This window comes from Pseudophryne corroboree, unplaced genomic scaffold (genome assembly GCF_028390025.1).
Source record: "Pseudophryne corroboree isolate aPseCor3 unplaced genomic scaffold, aPseCor3.hap2 scaffold_543, whole genome shotgun sequence".
Taxonomy (NCBI): domain Eukaryota; kingdom Metazoa; phylum Chordata; class Amphibia; order Anura; family Myobatrachidae; genus Pseudophryne; species Pseudophryne corroboree.
Window position 1 is genome coordinate 29293 of NW_026970144.1, and position 19350 is coordinate 48642.

The window sequence follows — 19350 nt, forward strand, 5'->3', positions numbered from 1 at the left end:
ACATATTTATAATGGATTTTCCCAACTAGAATCCAATATCTACCATTGCAATCCACCCACTTGCTGTCCAGGTGAAAGGGGCAGGATCTATTAGAAAGGATGGCTACACCACAGGAGATAGAGCATGCTGGGTAGTTATTGGTAAACTGAGGTGGAGAGTGCAATGGAACATGTGATTCCTGAATGGCTACCACCGCGGCCTTCTGGTCAGCGAAATATTTTATTGCAAGACGTCTCTTACGGGGAGAATTGAGACCTTTTATATTAAGACTTAAAAATGTCCCCGTGATAGAGAGAGATCAGATCATGGTATGAAACATCTAGGATCAGCTGTGCAAAGTCCAGTAGAGTCTGTAGGGCGTGTGCATACTTCAAACTATCAAATAACATAAGAAATAAAATAGGGAACAAATATGGGAGACAAACAGAAATAGTGTCCATAAAGAAGCTAGAGGTTCCGTCACTAGGGTTCCGTGACAGAAAGGTAGAAAAAGGTGGCGGTCGGACCTAAAAGGGAAACCCACTGACTACCCCAAGTAGCCATACGAGAGTGCAAAATCCAGTCATCATAGTAACAATTGTACAATGAAATATCAAATCTCAATGTAACAAATGTATCCAAAGGAGGTAAAGGCTAAGAACATGGCCTGATATCCAATGTAGGTCCTACCAACACAGTTATAAGGGCAACAGGATGTTACATGAATCAGTCATGCTTTACCTGAACACCCAAACATTCTAGAAAGGTATTATGAAATGTAACAGTGGAAAGAATGTCAGACCATATAGCAATTTAATAGCACAGAAATAAAGAGTAAAAAAATATATGTTTTAAACTAATAACAGGAGCAAATAAATTTGGCCCAAACATAGATCCATGCCCAGTAACTTAGTCCCAGTTGGTACATGTTACAGTAGGAAACAAACTCTGAGTGTCTGCAAAAGTCTTACTATTTTAGCATATTACTTCGAGACGGAAGACAACTCCTCCGGGATTGGTTTAGGTTAAGTGTCATGAAGGACTGTCAACAGTAGTGTCCCACTTTTTCAGAATAGCAGGAGAAATATCCGGAAATATCTGCAGATTATCCAGGAACTCAGCTGTGCCTGAGGAAGACAAAGCAGTCCGTAAAATGCGTTCTTTATATGAAATAAGTGGACCCTAAGCAGAGTGTCCCTCGGTGCTTGGTTAGGGGCCTGTTTGGACTTTGGGAGTCTATGGATCCTATCAATAAGAAGGTCCGCGGCAGAAGCCTGTGGAGGAAGTTTCTGAAAAGAAGACCGTGGCATTATCATAAAACTCAGCATTTGTAACAGAATCCGGAACGCCCATTATTCTGATATTATTTCTCCGAGACCTGTCTTCTAAATCAATTACTTTATCACAAATAGAGCCCATGTCTTCCTGAAGGGTGTCATGTGCTGAAATCAGATCTTTGTGAGACACAACAATCTCTTTCATCTTAGTCTGTACAGGTGCCAATTTCATTGATATCAGACCTCAAAGCTTGAATATTAGAGTTAGGTTCTGAGGTTAGTTCAGTCCTTAAACGTGGATAACATAGAATGTATAGAGCGTAAAGTAACAGAACCATCTAGAGTATCTTAAGACGTCTTCAGCCATTACAGCTGTGCTGTGCATCTGACAAGAAGAAGCAGATGATGTTGTAGTGGTCTCAGAAGGATCACTTGAATTCGAGGTACCAAATAGATGGACAAGCGGGGCCAATTTGGTACCTTTTAACCTTTTTTGGAGGCATGGTAAGCTGACTACAAAGAGACTGACCTCTCAGAGATAGGAAAATACAAACGATCTATAAATAAAAGGAGCAGTAGTACGCTGTCAGGAGGTTACATCAAGATGACTCAGTTCAAAATGCCATTCTTAGTCAGGATGACGGGGGTATCCGAGCCAAAGTTTCACGTAAACATGATGTAATGCAACTGAAATAACACAGTAATGAGCGAGAAATTCCACTAGAGGTCAGCGTGATCACAGACGTGAAGTACTCAGCACAGAGAGACACAAATGGCAAAATATATTCAGTGGATAAATCCACAAAGTAATATACTGTGAGGTTGTAATCAGAGTGTAATGAGCTGTACTCAGACGATACTTGATACTGGGCTCTGCATGTAGACTGAGAGGAAGTAGATGATAGTGGTACCATATAAATAGAAGGTAGTTTCACCTCCAGGCAAATGCTTCAATTTAGTGTAATGACCCGGTCCAGCCGCCAGGACACTTATTTAGCAGCTTATATCAATTTTACACCTTATTGAAGGCAGAAGGCAAAGCATGCGATGGCCGGGCACCAGGATCCAAAATGGCAGTCATCTCACTTCCCAATATCACCGCCGGGCTCCGGTGACTGTGGGCAGCCCGTTCTGTTCCCATCAGTAGCGGGAGGTGCGCACTCGTGTGATCGGGAGAGCAAGTGCTCCCGCCTGAGCCAAAAGTGTCTGCAAGTCAGGTGGCCGGAGCGTGCAGGAAAGACTGGGCGCACTTGGTCCCAGAATACAGCCGTGGCTTCAGCAGCGTCAGTAGGCTGCGGCAGTGAACGGTGAGCGGAGCGAGCAGCTTTAGGGCAGTAGGAGTGGGGGACTTAATAGATTGGGGTTTTTTATTCATTCAAAAGTTTTTATTGAGAATTTTTCATATACAGTACAGAAAAGGGAAACAAACTACAAACCCTCCCCAGCAACTGAGATACAATACAATAGTAACACTGCATTTGGTAGTCTCAAGAAAATCATACAGATGAATAAGATACACAAATAAATAACTGTGTGAAATATCCTTGTATCACGTGTGGTCCTTGTGTTCAGACACATACTGAAGTGCATGAGTAAAGTCAACGAATCATAATCATACCAACTGACATTTTAGTTAAGCAACACCATGCGACCAACAGCATTTTAGTCAGAGACACATCTACCGGTGCTTATACGGTGAGTTCAATCACCTCTCCCAGATGCAATAGTATTTTGTTTCAGCATGTCTACTCATATATACATACTTTTCGTGTTTGACAACCTCGTTAGTAAGAGAGATCCAGGCCGCGGTACAAGGGCCGCTAGTGGACATCCACAGTCTGGCTACACAGACCTTGGCCAGCATACAGGGTTGGCAATATACCGTTGAATGTTTTTATCAAGAGCATCGTCATCGAAAGCCGCTAGCAAACCTATAGCAGGTGTGCAAGCGTCTGAGGGTATCACGGTGGAAATCAGAACGCAAATAATCTCAACCCAAAATAAATGAACCACAGGGCAGGACCATAAAAGGTGCCAGAACGTGCCCTCCAACAAGTTCCATTTAGGGCACCTAGAATCCCCCCTACCCCCCAGCCGAAGCAGACGTATAGGTGTAATGTATACTCTGTGCAGTATGAATCATTGAATCTGCTGAAATCTCGCTGAAGTGGATGAGGTGCGAGGGCCAGTCAGGGCAGCGTCCCATGCATCCTGAGAATGGGGCCCCAGGTCCGCCTCCCATTGTGAACGAAGGCGTGGCATGTCAGTCACATGGTGTGAAGCGAGCAGGCTAGAGTATATCTGGGACGTAAGGTGGGAACCATCCAGGGATAGTAGCATTAGCCTAACAGGGGACTGTTGTAGCTGGATCGAGTTGTCAGGGAATTGGGCGGAGCAGGCATGCCGCAACTGTAGATAGCGATAAAAATAAGTATAGGGAATCGGATAATCCGATTGTAGTTGTGAGAATGATTTAAACACATTCCCAGAGTATAACTGCCCAATAGCATTAGTGATGAGCAGGTTCGGTTTCTCGGAAACCGGAGCCCCACGAACTTCACCTTTTTTACACGGGTCCGAGGCAGGTTCGAACCTTCCCGCCTTGCTCGGCTAACCCGAGCGCGCCCGAACGTCATCATCCCGCTGTCAGACTCTCGCGAGATTCGGGATCTATATAAGCAGCCGCGCGTCGCCGCCATTTTCACTCGTGCATTGGAGATGATAGGGAGAGGACGTGGCTGGTGTCCTCTCCGTTTATTGTAGAAGACAGTTGATTGGTTGTTTATTGCTTAATTGTGGGGAGGATTGGGGAGCAGCTGTTAGGAGTACAGTGCAGAGTTTTGCTGATAAGTGACCACCAGTTTTTATCCGTTCTCTGCCTGAAAAAAACGCTCCATACCATATCTGTGCTCAGTGTGCTGCATGATATATCTGTGCTGAGTGCTCACACTGCTTAATTGTGGGGACTGGGGAGCAGCTATAGCAGGAGTATAGTGCAGAGTTTTGCTGACAGTGACCACCAGTATACGTTGTCTGCCTGAAAAACACTCCATATCTGTGCTCACAGTGTGCTGCTTTATTGTGGGGACTGGGGACCACCAGTATAATTAATATTATATAGTAGGAGTACAGTGCAGAGTGCACTGCTGTACCTACCTCTGTGTCGTCACTTGTCATCGATTAAGTATACTATCCATCTACATTATATACCTGTGGTGCATTTTAGTTGTGCGCAGTATATATAGTAGTAGGCCATTGCTATATATACTGGCATATAATTCCACACATTAAAATATGGAGAACAAAAATGTGGATGTTAAAATAGGGAAAGATCAAGATCCACTTCCACCTCGTGCTGAAGCTGCTGCCACTAGTCATGGCCGAGACGATGAAATGCCATCAACGTCGTCTGCCAAGGCCGATTCCCAATGTCATAGTAGAGAGCATGTAAAATCAAAAAAACAAAAGTTCAGTAAAATGACCCAAAAATCAAAATTGAAAGCGTCTGAGGAGAAGCGTAAACTTGCCAATATGCCATTTACGACACGGAGTGGCAAGGAACGGCTGAGGCCCTGGCTTATGTTCATGGCTAGTGGTTCAGCTTCACATGAGGATGGAAGCACTCATCCTCTCACTAGAAAACTGCAATGCCACTCCTAGATGGGCCAGGTGTTTGTGTCGGCCACTTGTCGCTTAGCTTAGTCACACAGCGACCTTGGTGCGCCTCTTTTTTTCTTTGCTTATGTTAGTCACACAGCGACCTTGGTGCGCCTCTTTTTTTCTTTGCTTATGTTCATGGCTAGTGGTTCAGCTTCACATGAGGATGGAAGCACTCATTCTCTCATTAGAAAACTGCAATGCCACTCCTAGATGGGCCAGGTGTTTGTGTCGGCCACTTGTCGCTTAGCTTAGTCACACAGCGACCTTGGTGCGCCTCTTTTTTTCTTTGCATCATGTGCTGTTTGGGGACAATTTTTTTGAAGGGCCATCCTGCCTGACACTGCAGTGCCACTCCTAGATGGGCCAGATATTTGTGTCGGCCACTTGGGTCGCTTAGCTTAGTCACACAGCTACCTCATTGCGCCTCTTTATTTCTTTGCATCATGTGCTGTTTGGGGACTATTTTTTTGAAGGGCCATCCTGCCTGACACTGCAGTGCCACTCCTAGATGGGCCAGGTTGTTTGTGTCGGCCACTTGTGTCGCTTAGCTTAGCCATCCAGCGACCTCGGTGCAAATTTTAGGATTAAAAATAATATTGTGAGGTGTTCAGAATAGACTGGAAATGAGTGGAAATTATGGTTATTGAGGTTAATAATACTACGGGATCAAAATTACCCCCAAATTCTATGATTTAAGCCGTTTTTTAGGGTTTTTTGAAAAAAACACCCGAATCCAAAACACACCCGAATCCGACAAAAAAATTTCGGTGAGGTTTTGCCAAAACGCGTCCGAATCCAAAACACGGCCGCGAAACCGAACCCAAAACCAAAACCCGAAAAATTTCCGGTGCACATCACTAAATAGCATAGATACCCCATCTGCCCCTAAGACCCCTCAGTTCCTTAAACCCAATGGTACCATCTAATGGGGCATCTGGGTCCCAGCCCTCACTCAAAAGCAGAATCCCAGCTTGCTTCCAAATCATCACAGCCTGCTTAAATATATCGGTAAGCCAATTAACTTGTTCTTACCAGACAGCAAGCAGTGCAGTGGAGTGAGTCCAGGAACCAAAGCAGATACCACCAGAGAGGGAAGATCCAACCCGGCCTCGTCCCTAAGCCAGTCATAAATATGTGTCAGTTGTGTGGCCCAATAATAAAATCTAAAACATGGCACTGCCATACCCCCAGAGTCTCTGTCCCGAGTTAGGGTGTCTAGTTTGATTCGCACTCTCTTGTTAGACCATATTTATGAAGGAGAGGAAACTGTCCATGCGCTTAAATACCGCTTGAGGGATATAAATCGGGGAATGCTGTAATATATATAACAACTTAGGTTGTGCCGTCATTTTAATTAGATTAATTCTCCCGGTGACAGTCAGCGGGAGCCTGCCCCATACCGCTATCCGAGACTTCAAGTAATCCAATTGGGGTTGTACGTTAAGAGTTACATACCGAGATGGGTCGTTAGATATCCATATTCCCAAGTAGTTAAAGACTTCCACCCAATGGAGTGGGAGGGAACTGGAGTCTCCGGACACTGACCCCTGAGCGGCCCCAGTTTATCAGAAGACCTGAATACATACCAAAGTCATTAATTATAGTAAGGATTATAGGCATGGTGATGGGATAGTTGGAAACAAAGAGCAATATGTCATCTGCATACAAAGCTATCTTGTCCTCTCTTGGACCAATTTTAAAACCGGATATGGTCGCAGCGTCTAATGAGACACGCCAACGGCTCCACCACCAGTGCGAATAGAATAGGGGAAAGGGGGGGGATAGGGGGCAGCCCTGCCTAGTCCCCATCTGCAACGGGAACGAGGAGGAGATAAAGCCGTTAACCGATACCCTAGCTTTAGGGTTTGAGTACATCAATTTACCCATTTAATAAAACCAGGACCTATCCCAAATTTCTCCATGGTCCCCCAAAGGAACTTCCACTCCACCGAGTCAAACGCTTTAACAGCATCCAATGAAACTATAATCGAGGAGTGGTCGTCCCCACGGGCGACCTGCAGATGAGTAAACAATCTCCTGAGATTAATCAGAGTAGATTTCCCAGGCATGAACCCAGTCTGATCACCATGAATCAGCTGAGCAATAACTGAGTTAAGTCTAATCGCTAGTATTTTAGCTAGGATTTTGACATCGGTAGGCAGCAGGGATATGGGCCTATACGACTCCATTCTAGTGGGGTCCTTATCAGGCTTCAACAGAACAATAATCAGTGCCTCAGATATAGACTCTCCCTGAACATCCCTTCATAGAGAGCCAGCAATCTAGGCGCGCAAAATTCCCCGTGCTTCTTATAGAATTCTACAGGTATGCCGTCCAGCCCCGGCGCTTTACCGCCAGGGAAGAACTTTATGGCCCTCTCCAGCTCAGCCAGAGAAATCGGGGAATCAAGAAAATCGCGTGCATCAGGGGTCAGTGTCAGCAGAGATGGTCCTCATCCGTGCATGTCAACCTAGTGCTATATAAATGATTATAGTAGTCAAGAAATTGATTGGCTATGTCACGGGTTTGGTCATACACAGTGCCGTCACGGCCTACTAGACGAACCACAGTATTAGACGGTTGCTCAGTACGCGCCAATCTGGCCAGAAAAGCGCCGTAAGTTTTTCCAGGGACGGATCTATGGTGTTTTTATAGTCCCCCAGGCTAATGACTGGAGCATCAGGGAATATAGCAAGAAATTCTGCCGTTTTTTTAAGGACTTCCGGGGAATACGGGGGTGGTATATAAAGTGCTATCAGCACAAGAGATACGGAGTGAATCTGGCACTTCATAAAAACTGATCTACCCCAGGGGTCAATTTGCACCTGCTCTATCGTGAACGGAATATGTTTCCTGACCAAGATGGAGACCCCTCGAGAAGAGGAGGTATTGGTTGAGTGGTAAGTCCAACCCACCCACGGTTTTTTTAAAGACAGAACTCTAGCCCCAACTAGGTGGGTCTCCATCAGACAAATGATGTCCGCCCCAAATTGCTTGAGCTGTCTAAGGACCAGCATCCTTTTAACCTTGTCATTGAGGCCTTGTACATTCCAGGAGAGAAATTTAATTAAATTAGTTGTCATAGTACCATAGTGTGTCGTAGAACCGAGACTCCGCCAGCCCACACATCATCCAGCATGTAACACATTGCACTCCCAATATCACAGAAATACACATTTCCCACATACCACAATGCAGTTGAAGAAGAAAAAAAAACACATCTCAACAGTTGTAAAAACAGTCCTGGTACCTACTCCCCCAGTTACCACCCCAAACCTTTACTCCTAAATCCCACACCCTCCTCCCTGTATACCACCCCAAACATTGGCATACTTGGATCCCTACAACAAAAACTAGCCCCTCTCCCCCCTTCTACCGAAAAAAAAACGTATCAAAATTCTAAATACCCAATGGCAAACTGGCGGGCAAAAAATACAGTGGCGACTAGACATGTCTCAGCGCCCTCCATACATTTAAGGCATCCCCCCACAGGGAAAACTGCAAGAACATTCTATATAACATAACATTGTGGCATGAAGCATAAACTCTAAAAGGCCCCAAACCCCGAGATTCCCCTAAGTGGAACCTATTCAATGCCTAACTGACTAAGTCAGACCCCCCGACTACCCCTACCCAGCTACCAGCCAGCAAGGGAACACACTGTAGAGCCCACCCAGAGCCCATGAACTTAGTAGTTACACAAAGTGGAAACAGGTGGCCGACTTTCGATATATTCCCCCTAGCACCTCTACAAATAGCAAAAAATTAGGTCTAAATGTAAAAGAGAGCGTCCACAGCAGAAGGTTAGCCGCGCGTCCTTAATCCTCAGCCATAGCCCGTCTCGCTGGCCTGGCAGTGTCCAGCCACACAGAGGCCTCCCGAGGAGTGGAAAAGAATTTCGCCTCCATCCACCACAATTCTCAACTTAGAAGGGAATAGCATGGCATAAGATATGTTCAGCTCACGAAGACGTCTCTTAACGGGTAAATTGGGCCCTACTCTTTTGGACTTCCACCGCAAAATCAGGCAATACGGATACGCGGGAGCCATTCCACAACAGCGGGCTCTTAGTACAATTCAGTCGCAAAACATCTCTGTCGCAGTAATTAAGGAGCTTAGCTATCAAGGTACGAGGAGGCGCCCCAGGTGGAGGAGGATGGAAGGGGACTCTATGAGCTCTTTCCACTGTGAAAAAGGGCGAGAAGGATTCCATTCCGTAACTGTCAGTGAGCCATTTTTCCACAAATTTCTCAGGAGACTGTCCCTCCTCACGTTCCGGGAGACCTACGAATCGCACATTACATCTCCTCAAACGCCCCTCCATATCCAGCAGTTTGTGTTGTACACCCGTTAATTGGGCAATAATGGTAGTGACCTTGGCCCCCAGCGGCTTCACTGAGTCCTCAAGGGTGGACGTACGGGCCTCCACCTCACCCACACGTTCCCGGACCCTCTGAAGGTCATGATGTATAATAGACAGGTCAGATTGAACCTGACCAATTTTATACGCCAGCCTAGCCTCGCTAGCTGCCACAGCCTCCAGGACCTTCTGTAGAGCAGCATCAGGAGAAGCATCCAAGGCGGCCGAGCCACGCAGAGATTTAGGCGGAGGAGAGGAGTCACGGTCAGGGGTCACCTCTTTACAGGTAGGATTAGACGACCGGGAGTATTTCTTCAGCTTAGCAGCAGCTGATTGCTGCGGTTTCACCATTTTGCTGTAGTACAAGGAGAGGTGCTCAGGCAGAGGACAATAGTATAGAATAAAATAGCAGAGATACTGTGCAGGGTATAAATCAGACCAAGCATCGGTCATAGAAAAGCAAATGCCCACACTTCCAAGACACACAGACACTGTAGAGGTAAAATGGCGGCATTTCCCACCTCTGTATGTCTCACATTGCAATCACTGTAGAGCATGGGGATCACAAGCATCCAGGGGTCCCAGCAGATATAAACAGTAGAGCAGTTCACATATCAGCAGGGAGTTACTGGGGCTAGAGCAGGCAGTAATAGGGCTCAGGCAGATGTATTCTTCCCTCTCTCAGCAGGCGCTCATCTCCCCCCGCAGGGTGGGTGTATGTGTGGCAATGGCGTCAGGGCTGGGGCTCAGGAGAACAGGAACAGCAGGGCACAAGCGTATAGCAGACCTTACCCCGCTGATCCGCTGTCTCCACCGTCTTCTGCACCCGGCGCTGTCCTGTGCATGAGCCACAGCTTCAGCTCCAGCCTCTCCCATCTTTGATGGCGCGGCGTCTTCCCGCGCGCCAATCCCCGCAGTACTCTCTGGGTCCTCACTAGCATGGCAGCCGCAGTATACAGTCCGGAGCAGGATCAGCGGGGTCAGCGCAAGTTCCCCCACACCACAGATGCCGCACAGGGCACAGCAGGGACACCAGGATATGGAATCAGGATAGTTGGTATGGAGAGCGCTGATCAAAGGCTGCTTACTCCATGTCTGTAAAGCCACGCCCCCCTAATAGATTGGGTCTTAGTCCCAGCGGCGGCTGAGAGCTATCAGGTAGGGTAGATAAGAGGCCACTTAGTGAGGAGAGCTCCAGAAAACACATCTGGATGGACCTCTCCCCTCTTATTATTTTATATACTCACAGGGGTGACAGGTGTGGTACATCCCTGCAAAGGCAGATCCAATCTCTTTCTCATCAGACTCTGCTGTCTTCCCTGCACTCTCACTCAGATGTTCACTGCTGCCAGTAGCACACGTATGAGAAGCAGAAGTATGGCGGCAGCTGTATAGATCCTGATATATAATTCTCTGTATCATACTTACCATACACACATCATCCTTATTACTATTAAGACAATAGAGGTAAGACACTGATGATGGGGTGTAAGAGTGTATTATAACCTAGCAGATGATGATGATTGCCAGGTATTATATGGTGTATTGCATGTAAAGTACCTTGTTCCACACCTACTCTGCTGTAGCAATATACCTTATATAAGGACGAGTAACAAATGTACAGGCTTACCAGCATATTGGCACACACATAAAGGAATGGTACCTTACCAATGCTTCCAGGAGTAACGTTAGGAGACATTTCTCTGATCCATTAGCTCATATGACTGATGTTATTGTTCATCTAGAATCTCCAATTCATACGATATGTTTCCCATCCATTGTTTTACATTGGTGCTGACATAGGACTTGGCGAGTGACTACATCTCCATTTATACTTCATGGTTAGTTACCAGTACAAGAGAGAGATATATCTATGTTAAAAATGATGTTTTATGATACACACACATTTACATTAAGTGTCCCAGAGAGTCATCTTCTCCTATTGTTTACAAGATTAATATTGTTACAGAAAATGTCACATTTCCATAATGTATTTTATTTCCAGCAGATGGACACACAAGCAGGAATATCTCAGAAGGACATCTAATGTTATCCCCGGATTGTGACATAAAAGATAATGACAGTAGACAGGATTCTCCAGGAGATAACCCCATTACCCCAATTATACATCCAGCTCTATCAGCTGATCCCCCTGATCCTGGGAAATGTTCTCCTGATCACTCTGATATTGGTGCATCTGTTACAGCTCTGACAGTAGATACAGTGTTTCCCTGTTCTATAGATGCCAAATGTTTTACACAGAACACAAAGCCTATTAACCCACACACAGGTAAGGCAGGTGAAATACCACTGATATGTTCTGAGTGTGGGAAATGTTTTACACTGAAATCACATCTTGTTGTACATCAGCGAAGTCACACAGGTGAGAAACCATTTCCATGTTCTGAGTGTGGGAAATGTTTTACACTGAAATCACAACTTGTTGCACATCAGCGTAGTCACACAGGCGAGAAGTCATTTCCGTGTTCTGAGTGTGGGAAATGTTTTGCACACAACTCATATCTTGTTACACATCAAAGAAGTCACACAGGTGAAAGGCCATTTTCTTGCTCTGAGTGTGGGAAATGTTGTTTATTTGAATCACGTCTTGTTATACATCAGCGAAGTCACACAGGTGAGAAGCCATTTTCTTGCTCTGAGTGTGGGAAATGTTTTGCACACAAATCAGCTCTAGTTAGACACAACAGAAGTCACACAGGTGAGAAGCCATTTTCTTGTTCTGAGTGTGGGAAATGTTTTACACAAAAATCACATTTTGTTACACATCAGCATCGTCACACAGGTGAGAAGCCATTTTCTTGCTCTGAGTGTGGGAAATGTTTTACATCTAAATCACAACTTGTTACACATCAGCTATGTCACACAGATGAGAAGCCGTTTTCTTGCTCTGATTGTGGGAAATATTTTACACGGAAATCACAACTTATTACACATCAGAGAAGTCACACAGGTGAGAATCCATTTCCATGTTCTGAGTGTGGGAAATGTTTTACCCAGAAATCAAGTCTTGTTACACATCAGAGAAGTCACACAGGTGAGAAGCCATTTTCCTGTTCTGAGTGTGGGAAATGTTTTGCACGGAAATCAGTTCTTATTAAACATCAGCGAAGTCACACAGGTGAGAAGCCATTTCCATGTTCTGAGAAATCAGCTCTTATTGCACACAATAGACATCACTCAGGTGAGGAACCATTTTAATCTTCTGCAGTATACTCATCACAGCCATGCGTTCTTCAAGGTTTTTATCCTATCTTCTATGCTTTTTGCAATATACATGTTACCGCAGTGTGAAATAATCAGATGTCATGCCCTCATCTACTGCTATGCAGATGACCTGTCTTTTGCTCCGGGTACTGAGAACCCAGTACCATTCCTAAATGGTTGTCTAGCTGAGCTCCAGGTGTGGGTGATGCCAGTTGGCTGTGACTCAGTCCTGGTGAAACAGGTTCTTATGATAGATGCTCACCAACAAAGGGCAGGGCTACAACTCAGCTTTGCAAACCAACCAGACTTACGCTTGGGGGTTCAGAGTTACAAAATGCTGATCCTGTGCGGAATCTTGGTGTACTGGATGGTGGAGTGACACTTAGACATCAGGTATCTGCCACAATCAGATCCTTATGTGAGGAACATAGCCAGACTCCAGCACTTATTTCCCTCAGAAGATCTACCTACAGTAATACATGCACTTGTATCATCACGCATAGAGTACTGCAATGTCCTCTACCTGGGTCTCCCAGCAAAATAATTGCACCGTTTGTAGCTTGTACAGAATGCAGCAGCCAGGCTGTTACCTAACCAGCTCGTTCCTGCCACATAACACCCATTCTCTGCTCCCTTCACCGGCTGCCTGTAAGATGGGGACTCTATTACATAATCTTACTGACTCTCCCAGCCCTACATGACCAGGGACCATGGTACCAGAAGCAGCTTCTGCCTCCTTACTGCCCTGCTTGCTTCCATCTGCAGATGGACTATTACCAGCAGTGCCAAAAATCCCCAAGAAGTTCTGAGATGCCAGGGATGAGACAGGGTTGTGGTACTAGTGCTGTAGCGGGGGCTGCTGGAGGCACTGTCTTTGGGTAATATTGTCCCCAAGCAGTGCTAAGGTGTCAGAGGGGGAGACAGGGCAGTGACAGTATTGGGGGAGACAGGGAGGTGGCAGTAGTGGGAGAGGACAGGGCGGGTGGCAGTAGTAGGGGGAGACAGGGTGGGTGGCGGTAGTGAAGGAGACAGGGTGGGTGGCAGTATTGAGGGGAGAAAGGGCGGATGGCCGCAGTGCAGTACCAGGGGATGCTGGAGGCAGTAAAGAGGTGAATGGGTCCCGCACAGAGTCAGTTAATAATTAGACCTAATTATGATTATGTTTCCTTATTTCTAATGAATCCCTTGTGTGTGTTACTGTTATTTGCTGTGTCAGCCTTTATGTGTGTTCTGTATAATAATCCTAAAAGTAGTGCTGCTACCGATCTCATCATTTGTAGTAACTTGGAAAAGATGAGATATGAGGTGCACTCTGGAAGCTTATAGGGGTTAATCAGAAATGATCGCAGATGTGACATCACGCAGCCTCCCGGAAAATGGTCCCGGCCCGTCCGCGTTCACCCCTCAGGGATGCGGCCACAATGAGTGTCTGCGCGGCCGCTGCACATGTGCATTTTGTCACCACCAGTAAACTGCTCCGGGCCGCTATTGTGGCTGGGTCTGAATGACCCCCATAGGGTTTTGGCTCTCCTGATATGAATCTGTTTTACTTACCTGCAATACTATAATGTAACTTGAATTGTTTTTGTGCTTTAAAGGATATTTTATCCATGTTGTGCAGAGCAAAGTATTTTTTAAGTTTAAAATATAGAGAAAAATCTGTGTATTAAAGATATGAAATAAAGTTGTTTAAAAACAAAAGATTTCCGTTGAGTCTTTTTATGTGTCTGTGTATTATCTTATTTCCAGATAATTGTCGCTATGGTGACAGAAACAATTTCCTGTTAATGTGTCACTTGTATTGTTACTTTTGTGTCCAGCGGGCGGGCTCGGAAATGTTATCCTTTTCCTCGCAGCCCCAGTTGCTGGAGAAAATGAAGGAGGAGCTGTTGACAGGTCACGTTCCGCTTGAGTTGACCATTTTCTCACCAGCAGGTCTTTCCACCTCTACAGACTTGTGTCCGGAAAGAGAGATACAACGTAGGCTTTAAACCTAGGATCGAGCACAGTGGCCAAAATGTAGTGCTCTGATTTCAACAGATTGACCACCCTTGAATCCTGGCAAAGCGAATGAAGGGCTCCATCCACAAGTATTTCCAGGTAAGACGTTAAGTCTGAGGGACTATGCACAGGCCCAAATGATAATTGTTTTATGATCCTTCTATGTATGAACCAACCGATAGAGGGAATAATCCAAAAGTGTTAATACCAAAGATTAGCTAATCTGGTTGGAGGTGCACCATTAAGCAAAATGTAATGACTGGTTAGGGGGTGTAATACCAATCAATCGAGGAGATACGCCAGGATCAGATGAAAAAGCATATATGGTTTATTTTGCATCTAGGCCCAGATGGGTGTCAGCAGAGCACGCAGGCTCAGTGAGACAATTTGCGTTACAGTTTTTACAGCTTATATAGTATACAATACACATAACATCAGAAATGGCTTACGTGACCGGGAACACAGTTCGTCTTTATTACAGTCATCCAAATACAATACTTATTCATAATTATGGGCCAGGAATGACCCCGGGCAGTCACTTAGGGGCCACGAGTTAGTAATAAAGCACTATACACCACTCTCAGCCCCCTAATGACGCAAAGTGGCCCTTATCAGTAGATACATACACATAAAGCACAATTAACAAAAAGCAGGTGCAGAGAAAAACAACACTTATACATGGTTCAGAATATATGTTTTCTGCACCTAGGAATATATTGATACATCAAGCTTTTAACCCTATACGCATTCAGTCCCAGTATAAGGGGTCTAAATTTCTCTGACAATTCCTCCCTCTGACAAATTCCTGTCACACACAACTATCCACTTTTTCATAAATGGCCCTTTGGTCACCTATGTCACTTGCTCGCAGGATCTGAAATGTACTAACAGAAGGTATTTCAGGCTTCAACGGCAGAAAATTTTGACCAGGGGGCATCACCCCTTTGGACATTGGAACATACAAAGAGGGCTGAAAAGTAGAGGGAAGTGGACCCATTGCAGAGCTTGAAATACTCTGACACCCTTTACTAACGATCATTGGCACACCCTTCAGACACAGGTAAAAAGTAATAATACCAATCCTCCAATTACTACATACTGCAACAATCCGGCTATCAGAGCTGAGACGCCTCTACCTAAGAATCCAAACAGATCCCATCTTTCTCCTCCTATCTTCCTTATTCCTTCCTGCATCTTTTCCACTTCTCTGTGTCCTTCCACTATATCTGAATTGTCTGCAATGTAAGTGCAACACTCCTGTCCTATGAAGGCACATGTTTCTCCCTCTGAAGCCAGCACTTGGTCTAAAGCAAACCTATTTTGCAGCGCCACTTTACACACTTGAGCCAACTCTTCATTAATTTCTCGTATGGCATGACTAGTTTCATTTATTATTCTATCCATATAGTGAGTGTACGCTTCTAGTCTTTCTGACAGAATTCCTACCCCTACCTGAGGAAAAAGTGAGTAAAAGAATTGCTCCCATCTATTCTTGTACACTATGCCTCTCCTCGCCCTGTAAAATACTTCTCTATCATCAATATTACGTGGAGCCCCATGTCATTTTCTTGTGATCCTTAACATAGGGGCTATTTAAGAAAGGACACATTTATATGAACATTTACTGCCAACCCTGAGTAAGCATTTTTTTTACATAACCAGTAAAAACCTCTAGGGAGTACAACACCTCCTACCTTTTACATTTGTAAGTAAGGCTGAAAGAAATGAGTGAGTGATGTTACCTGATGTACTATAGGGGTTCTGGCCATGAATGTCTACTCTTTCTTCTCAAGTTCTAAACATGGAGTTATTGACATTGCCATAAATATCCCTAAATGTATGTCTTCCCCCATCCTTCCCATTCAGTACCAGGACTCCTTTGGGACATTCAGTGTCCCCCATCTTCTGTCTGTTAACTATACGTATGGCCCTTGTCCCACCATCATCTAGTGTTCCTTGAGCTAAATCATTATGAACCACACAAATGGCAGGCTGCCCCACTCTGGCTACTCTTGCTAAAGGGGGGAGTTTATTCTCCTCAGAGGACTAATTCTGGTACTATAAGTGGTTCCGGAAAAATTATCTTCCCAGTATCCCCAATCAAATCTCATGGCTTCTTCCCAAGTTACCGGAATGGCTATTAAGGGTATCCCTGATTCAGCAGTCATTGGCAAATGTGTACACACCCCACAGTCAGTCTCATTGTTAACTCTTGCAATGGCCTTATGAATGGCAGGTATAGCATTCTTTCCTTTTTATCTCATGTCCATAGTCAGTGATGTGAGTCTCCAGCATGACAGGAGTTAAGACAGAGATCAGGATCCAAAGTATCTTCATTTTCTTCATGGGTAGAGAAGCTCTGCTTCTTTCCGGCTTAGGTGGCAACTCACCATGGGGCTTTATTGTATCCTTTCTGGCAGTCACGGTCCTGTGAGCAACACAGGTAAGGTGGTCTGCAGGATGTCCTCGGGTTCACTCTGGGGCGGGTCTGATCGGACCTCTTTTGCAGTGTGATGCTTGTACTCAGGTGGATCTTTTGCCGACTCTTGCCGCTGTCGGAGTCGTTAACAGCACCTGGAATGGTCCCTCCCACCGCTCGGACAAGGAACTGCAACGTAAAAAGTTTCATCACAAAGTCACCAGGCATTAGGTCATGGCAGGCCGCAGGACTGCTTGGTTGTTGAGAAATGACAGCATTGTGAGTTTTCTTGCTCTATCTACTCATATTAATCAAATATTTAACAGTCACATCTTGGGCGGTAGAGAGGTCTGGCGCTGGGACCATCATAAGATTAGGCAACTTTCCAAATAGAATTTCATACGGGGAAATACGTAATGGCCCCGTGGGCGTGGTTCGGATAGAATGCAAAACAAGAGGCAAAGCCTCAGGCCACAAGAGTCCAGTTTGTTTGGTACATTTTTGCAATTAATTTTTCACAGTTTGATTTAATCGTTCAATTTTTTGCACTTGACTGGGGGTGGTAGGGCACATGTAATTGCTGCTTTATGCCCATCATTTCACACATTTCTCTGCATACCCTTCTGGTAAAATGCGTACCTTGGTCAGAAGAGATAACCTGGGGAAGTCCATACCTGCAGACTAAGTCCTGTACTATCTTCTTGGCTGTTATACTAGCTGTTGCTATGGCTACAAGCAATGCTCCACCCACCTGCTAAACAGTTAAAGTCACAACATACTGCAATTGTCTTACCTTTGGGAACTGAATGTAATCAATTTGTACCCAATGAAATGGTCCCTCTGTGGCGGGAAGGTGTGATGGTATTGTAGGCACTTTTCTACCTGGATTGTTTTGGAGACAAATTAGACAGCCTTGACAAAATTTAGAAGCCAATGCAGAGAATCCAGGGGCGTACCAGTAGGTCCTGACTAAATTAGTCATTGCAGTTTTAGATGCATGGGTCAGGCCATGCGTGACCTGAGCTAATGCAGGTAAAAGTGATCTGGGGGCCACTGGCTTGCCTTCTCTATTGCGCCACAAACCATCAGCATCTGGCTGGCATCCTTCCCGCTCTCAGGTGGACTGGAGGTTAATTGCATAGAAATCAATGCTTGTGTATCAGGTATACATATTTCAGACATTACATACACTTGTTCTTTTAACATAGCCGTGGACTTTACTATTCGATCAACTCTGGCATTTCCTTTTGACACCTCATCTCTGCCAGAAGTGTGGGCCTGGCACTTTATGACAGCAATTTGTTCAGGTTCCATTACTGCTTCTAAAAGCTCTCGCACCTTGTCCGCATGCGCTATAGGTACCCCATTAGATGTTAGGAAGTTTCTCATTTTCTACAGACAAAGCTTGCAGCACACCAAACGCATAGTGCGAGTCAGTGTAAAGTTTACAACAGTGTCAGTTTACAATATTTCCCTTTGCTAATTTGCAAGCTCTGGTCAATGCTACAAGCTCGGCACTTTGAGTTGAGTTAGGGGCTGGCAGGGGTCTGGCTTCCAGCGTTTCAGTCTGTGTACACACAGCATATGCAGACCCCAGGCTGACATCTTCTCGTCGTAATCAGCTTTCATCTACGAACAGTGTTAAATCTGCATGCAGGATGGATTCATCAGTGAGGCCAGGGCTGTGTGTCTTGTGTGTCCCCACCTTCCCCTCCTCCCTCTGAGTCTGGAAAGACTCATCCCTTACAAGCAGAAGGGTGGCGAGATTCAATGTATTGCAGCGCTGGATAATGAGATTACTGGGTGCTAGCAAAGTCAGTTCCCCCTTAGTGAGCCGTGAAGTGGTTAAATGTTGTGTCTGCTTGCAAGTAAGTAAAGTAGCTACCGCATGAGGCACATACAGATACAATGGTTGATTCAGGACAATATCTGCAGATTTGTGAACTAAGATTGCGGCAGCAGCCACTGCTCGCAAACACACCGGCAAGGCTCTGCCAACTGGGTCCAAAACGCCACTGTAGTATGCCACAGGGCGTTGTTTATCGCCATGCCGTGGAGTTAACACACCTGCAGAATGTCTCATCGCTTTATGACCAAACAAGGACAAAGCTTGTTCTAATGTGGAATGCCTAGCGCTGATGATGGTGTCAATGCCTCTTTTGTCCACAATTGCTCAGGGATTTCTGAAAGCCAGCCTGGCAGCGCCTGTGAGACAGGCATAAGCCTGTAGTCATCATACTGCCACAGGGCATCTCGTACAGCATCAGTGTGTTGCTCTGGAACATGCAGAGAGAATCCAGCAGGCGAGCAGCTGATATAACATCGAAGTTTTGAGAGGAGATCGCGACTAAGCAAACTGACAGGGGCACTGGTGGACAACAACAAAAAGCGTGTTTGTAAGAGGACATAGGAGTCAATTTACTAAGGT

General features: G+C 45.4%; 1 protein-coding gene across 1 annotated transcript in view; it reads left to right on the plus strand.

Annotated features, from left to right (window-relative positions):
• LOC135032396 (oocyte zinc finger protein XlCOF7.1-like) overlaps positions 1-13467 on the plus strand; it is a 32339-nt gene extending 18872 nt beyond the window's left edge. The window contains exon 5 of the mRNA XM_063954086.1: positions 11286-13467. Coding sequence (XP_063810156.1) covers positions 11286-12496 — 1211 coding nt within the window. The 3' untranslated portion in view covers positions 12497-13467. The remainder of the gene's footprint in view (positions 1-11285) is intronic.
• The last annotated feature ends 5883 nt before the right edge of the window (positions 13468-19350 follow it).